Source organism: Spinacia oleracea, chromosome 4, assembly GCF_020520425.1.
Source record: "Spinacia oleracea cultivar Varoflay chromosome 4, BTI_SOV_V1, whole genome shotgun sequence".
In the NCBI taxonomy this organism is placed as follows: domain Eukaryota; kingdom Viridiplantae; phylum Streptophyta; class Magnoliopsida; order Caryophyllales; family Amaranthaceae; genus Spinacia; species Spinacia oleracea.
In genome coordinates this window covers 111435790-111442063 of record NC_079490.1, presented here as the reverse complement: position 1 = coordinate 111442063, position 6274 = coordinate 111435790, and the positions used below count along the sequence as shown (strand labels likewise).

The 6274-nt window shown below is 34.6% G+C and overlaps 1 protein-coding gene across 1 annotated transcript; it reads right to left on the bottom strand.

Moving 5' to 3' along the window:
- Window positions 1–272: 272 nt before the first annotated feature.
- LOC110790949 (CLAVATA3/ESR (CLE)-related protein 3) lies at window positions 273–1004 on the bottom strand (the record flags this gene model as incomplete). Its single annotated transcript, XM_021995695.2, has 1 exon — window positions 273–1004. A coding segment is annotated over one exon (354 nt), but the record flags the coding sequence as incomplete, so codon positions are not given.
- Window positions 1005–6274: the final 5270 nt, after the last annotated feature.

Sequence of the window (6274 nt, the reverse complement as noted above, 5' to 3'; positions counted from 1 at the left end):
TAATCCTTATTAGGCTCACAGCTTACTCTTGACTGAACCTACAAGGTTACACCAATGACATAAAATAGATCGCTATGTTAAATGAATCGGAATTTTATTTAATGGCTATTCAGGAAATTAGTTCGGAAAACATGAATATACCACTACTACACGAATGTTCTTTATTATTCCTCTACATGTTCATCGATATCCCTCTACATTTTCTTTGGTATACATCTACATGTTCTTTGGTATTCGTAAAAAAAATCAATCCTACAATTTAGGTTAAATAATTTAATACTAATAACCGTATTTATTATTTTTTATATAACTTCTGCCAAAATATTTTAACCAAAAAAAAAAGATTGTTATCCAACTTCCACGCTAAGTACAAGGAATATCTACAATTATTTTATTTTTTATAATTAATTGAAAAGTGAATAACACTTAAAACTACGTCGTTTTACACGGATTACACAATGCTCACTGTGCACCCGGGTGTATAAACCAATAATTGCCAATAAACCACAACCTTGTTTTGCAAAAACACTCTTTGATAAGAAAAAGAGTAAGGTTGTGTTGGCATACTAAGAATAGAAAGCATGAAAATGATCAATGGTCAGCCGTTGATTGGAACGAACGCATAAAAGAAGCTGAACCTGAAGCTGAAACTAATGATGGTGGGGATCAGGGCCTCCAGGACTAACCCTATCTGAAACATAGTAACTTCTGATAACATCTTCTCTTTGCATTCTCCCCTTGAACATTTCTTTCACCTGTCCAATCATATCATCTTTATCCTTGACCGGCGGCAATGTACTAGTGCTGCTGTGTTTTAGTTTTACAGAGCCTTGCATCGCCATTGTATTAGTCGGCAATGTACTAATCGGCGGTAGAGGCCGAGCTATGGAGCCCGTGAACGAAACAAGTAAGATAATAAGGCAAACCCAAAATCTGAATGCAGCCATTATAAGTTTATAATCGAGATTAGTTAATGTTATTGGGTATTGGGTATGAATTGGTATTCAATGGTATGTCCAGATGAAGAATGCATGGTGGTATTTATACAGAAATAATGGCATCCAAGTTTAGAATACCATGCCGCCCATTAAAATACTAAAAAGTAGAAGAGTTAAATAGGACAATTATGAAGCGCAAGAATTCCACTAATACAAGATGCATCTAATCTCCATGCATTCCCCTATCAGATTATCCAATGGTATTTTCATATGTAGTGCACTCCAAGCTCTAAAGTACCGACGTCGGCGCGTAAAAAATTACTAGTTTTCTTGCACCAGATTATCTTTCTTTCTGCTATATAATAATTCTTATAAAATTCCACATCCTCCACTTGATATAGTCATAAGGCCAACCTCATGCATTATTTTAGCTTCTCTTTAAGGGTCAGCTTCAGCCGAAAGAACTATCATCAAGGGTCGTTCTTCTTCGTACGGAATTAATGTCATGTGATCTTGTATTAATCTAGTAAAGGACATTCTATTGGAAACATTTAAGAAGGAGAAATGCTTATGTTAAGTGTTAATATTATTTCTTATTTGGTTATATCAAATTAGGGATCGAGGAGGGTAACACTTTGTTACCACAAGGATAGGATAGGACTTAATTAGGAGAGGTAACAAATTGGTGGTAATGGTTACCCTACCTATCTCTATACCAAACAACAGGTAATGGAATTAGTTAACTGATTCCCAAGTGTTATACAAAACATGCTCTAAGCTTGTACTAGCTTTCCTCTACTGCCCCCATCTTCCACACCAGGCTTGATCTAAGTATCCAACACTGGATAAGGCTTACTCACCCATTTGCACATATTGTTACCCAAGGAAAGTATGTTTACAAGATAATACAGTACTAATCAAGTCAGAAGGAAGTCCAATGTGCACAACAGTCGAAGAAAAGCTGAGCAACTAGGTGATGAGGAGACTCACAAAACAGATAAACAAACAAATTAACAGAAGAGAAGAATTCAAAAAGCTGATTCAACTGATGTTTTCTGCAACAAGTTAGCATTTCTAGAGCAAAAAGCAGAGGAATGAAAAGAGTTCCATTAGTTACGTTACATAGAAATCTATTCATCTATTGTGTCAAAAAGGAATTAGTAAGTATATGCAGGTCTAATCAAATATCCTATTATATGCATGCAGGATTCAGGAGAAGATTGAACACAGAAATATTACATCTGGAGTTGGTCAAATTAAAATTCAGCCACTAAATTAAGTGAACAAAGCAAAGTTTTCTTATTAGTGTTCAATTTTAATGGCATAGGTAAGCTCCACCTCATGAAACTAAAAAGTAAAAACTATTGCTAAATGGTTTAAAAATCAGATAATCAGGAAAGTCTGGATGTCAACAAACTAGTTAGTGAAAATCAAGAGCAAAAACCATGATTAAGTAGTCCCTCTATCGCTTAATACTAAAGTTTTAGTAAAGCTTTTCTTCTCTACTGCTTCCCTGAAGTTGGATCAACACCAAGTCACAACTTTAACACTCCCCTTACTCCTTAATTTCTTTTACCTTCCTAGGGTGGTAGGGACTAGGGACTAGGGACTAGGGACTAGGGACTAGGGAGTATTTGACATCAACTTATCTCATATTGTACTAAAAGCCACTGTTATCCTATAAGTTTTTCTGCCTGGATTCAATTATCTCTTAACCTATTATGCTCAATTTCTTCGTATCACTTCAAATCCACCCAAAAACCAGATAATAATAGTAACTTAGTAAGTCCAGTTAGTTTTCCATGATCAGCCTAAAAAGTATTGAAAGAACTTCTGCACTTGATATAAAGCCTAAGCACTTTAAAAAAGAAAAGCACATTGCTAAAATAGGAGCACCCATTTTTCATTTTATATATATATCTCTTTTATTTCTTAATTGGCTTTAACTTGGATGGTGGATGATTATAGATCGAGGATTCTGTTTGGTAATATTTCTTTTGAATCAAGAGAGAATATACATAAACTATCATTTATTCAATCCAATAATTCAAACTATATACATACAGCTGACACTTACATGGCCTAATAAACCAATAAGATTCACTTGAAAAAGCTAGCATAAAGTTAACTAGTGAGTGAGTTAGTCAATTACTTGTTTATTTTATTAACAGGCAATGTACACTTGCAAAGTTAGTTATCTGCTTATTCTATTACGGAGTAACAGACAAAATGTACACTTGATAAAGCGTAAGTGCATATTCTAAATGACATGTGCAGCAATTTTAAACAAAGGCGGTGGCTTTAGACGAAAGGCAACGGCTTCATATTACTTCATGCTACCTTTCTTACTCTTAATGGGAATTGCTACCAATATTGCATCTACCCATTTTTCCATCCCCTTGTATTCAAAATAACACAAGTTGAATCATGCATCATGTGCTTCCCTAGGAAAATATACAGCCAGGCATATCCAAACTGTGCTCGGAAAGCTGGAATTTCTGTCTAAAATTCCCCATCAGCAACCAAGGAAATAACTAGAAATTTATTATAGAGATAAAAGTTTAACTATCAAGTATCAACCCTTCCATAAAAAAGAGAGAAAAAAACAGTAACAAAAGGTTCCTATGAAAGCCTTTAGATAAAGGAACCCCAAATTCCTCAACGTATGAATTCCAGAAAATAAACGAGAAAGATTTCTTCCACTATTAAACTATTGTCTACTCTTGTCAAATACCTCTATTCATGGTCATTCTACTCTCCACGTCACAATATCAATGCTTATTAAAATGATATTGTCTACTCAAGTCTCTCTCCGATCTCGGATTGCTTCACTTCCCTTTTGTTTTCTAACCCCCCCCCCCCCCGCCCCCCCCACACCCACCCACCCACACACCCAATTAAAATGAAAAGTCCGCAGACAGGACATATCTATACAAGGGAAGTTGTCTTTTCCTTAAATACTTGTACAAAAAGAATGTAGGTGGGTATTGCTGACATGCAACAACATCAGCAGGCCCTGTATGAGTGTCTGACCGTAAGTCCATAACACCAGGTCAGTAGTGGCGGATGTTGCTAAATCTGTCGCTAAAAATTTCATGAAAGTTACAGTAAACGCTTGATACATCTAAAAAAAAGCGGTTAGATACATTCAACAATCTGAAAGGGTATTTTATGTATTATAGAAAGTCGAGGGGCAGTTGGTGAATTACGCCAAAAATCAGGGTATTTCATGAAAAAACCGATATATAAAAGGTTACCCACTTTCAGCTACAAATTATAGTTTTCACCCATAAATCTATAGGTTTCACCATGAGACATTTTGAGACCGTCTTACACAAGTTTTGTGGAGCTGCTAAATTACATTTCTAGAAGGAGTGGTAGTTTGGTGTAAAAATGACGAATGTAAACAGTAGTTCTAGATCCAAAAGAAATATTCCACTTAAGGTTATGTTTGGATGCAATGATTTGCTAGGACAACCGAAAGTTTGGAGATAAGAGGAAGAAGAAGATGAGTGAGTCAAAGGGAAGGGGGTGCAGAATTCTACCATTAAAACTCATCTTATTCAAAGGGGTTAAGTATAAAATTCTTGTCAAACAGCATCCTGACGAACAAGTAATTGACAAGTCATTAACAGATAGTAATACAGACGTTGACAGTTCAATGATTATAGCAGTCAATCACCTAACACAGAATTGACTGACAATAGCTGTATTTCAAGTGATTAAAAAGGAGTTGACTCTAATAAAGCATTTAAATTATCACATAAAGTGGCAAGCATTCAAACACACTAATATGAACAAGAAATTGCAGAAGTGGCAAGTGAAACATATGAATGTACGGATGTGGAAATTTCTGAATTAAAAATATGGTTTCAACCAGTAAGTTTGGCCGTAGTAGGCAACCATGTAAAAGTGTTGGCTTGATCAACATAATTTGTACTTATCCAAATGTATTACCTATAAGATAATATTTATTTTATCTGCTTGAGCCTTGAGGTTCTTGGTGGGACAATAGATTCCATTTGGAAAGTCAGTGCCATTTACTATACAATCCATTACTCGCAGAACGCCTTTACCTTTATTTCTTTCAAGATAGAACTCCAAAGGAAAACTCCAAGCTGATAATATCAAGTAATAAAATCAGCGCCGTTCTGTCGCGGCTTTTCAACTTGCTGTTCTGTCATTTATTTTATTATAGACCATTACATTACCAAATCAACCGTTATAATCCGTTATTAAGGTAATTATTTATGCATATTAATACTATTGAATTTAGATAAGAGAACTTCACATTCATATTGTAGTCTTCATAATTATTTGAACTTTCAAACCTCTTATTTCTTCGCAAAAGGACGTACAATTAACGGTATATTTTCAACTATAACCTAAATGTATGCTCCAAAACTCGTTCGAAAAATAAAGTTACAGTTTTCCCGTTTGTAATTTAAGACCCATAAGATGCAGCACTTTGTCGCTTCCCACCAACATGTGTGCGATTCATGCCTATGGATTATACTTATAAATTCTAACATCCATATCCCATGTTTGACTATTTCCTTTTCTTATTAATCATATGTAGAGTATATTGTATCTTCTATTTAAAATAATATTTAAAGAATGTTAATGTCACATGATGATCGAAAGATAGTTGACAAGGATGAGTTAAACACTGTAGCTAATAATTATCATCTTCAAAAATAAAATTCCAGAAATGTATACTCTCGTATTGTATTTACCAAGTTGACAAAGCTATATCGAATTTTAATAACCAGCAAATCTAGACAAAAATAGCAACAAGAAATGCAATAAGGTATCGTGATTAACTCCATCATTAAGGAACTTAACTCTTTCAAGGAATTCAACTTATAAGAACAAAAGTAAATGGTCCTGCAGAATGCTAACCTTGAACTTCATGACAGGTGACATTATCATCTAATTTTTACGTGTTCATCTAATCACAAGCTGTTGACTCCTACTTGAATGATCCTGTTGGTTAAAAACATCCATACAGAAGCAAGGCAGTGATATGAGATTATGTAACATTAAACGAAAGATATAATGAGAAAAGGGAAGAAAAGAGAGAGATATAAAACCTTGCACCAGTGGAGGCAGATTTAGCAGGCAAGTCCAAGTTCCTTATGAGTACGCCATAAATTCTTTCAATAGTAGAAGTCAAAGATAGATTTTGTGGACTATAAGTCAGCGACAAGCAAAACGAGCATGAAGTTTAAAATTGAAATAATTAACCAAATAAAGGTACCAACCTATTTTAGCTTAATACTCCAGAGTCATCCAAACAGAAGTCAATGTATTTTGATAAAGGTACCAACCTATTT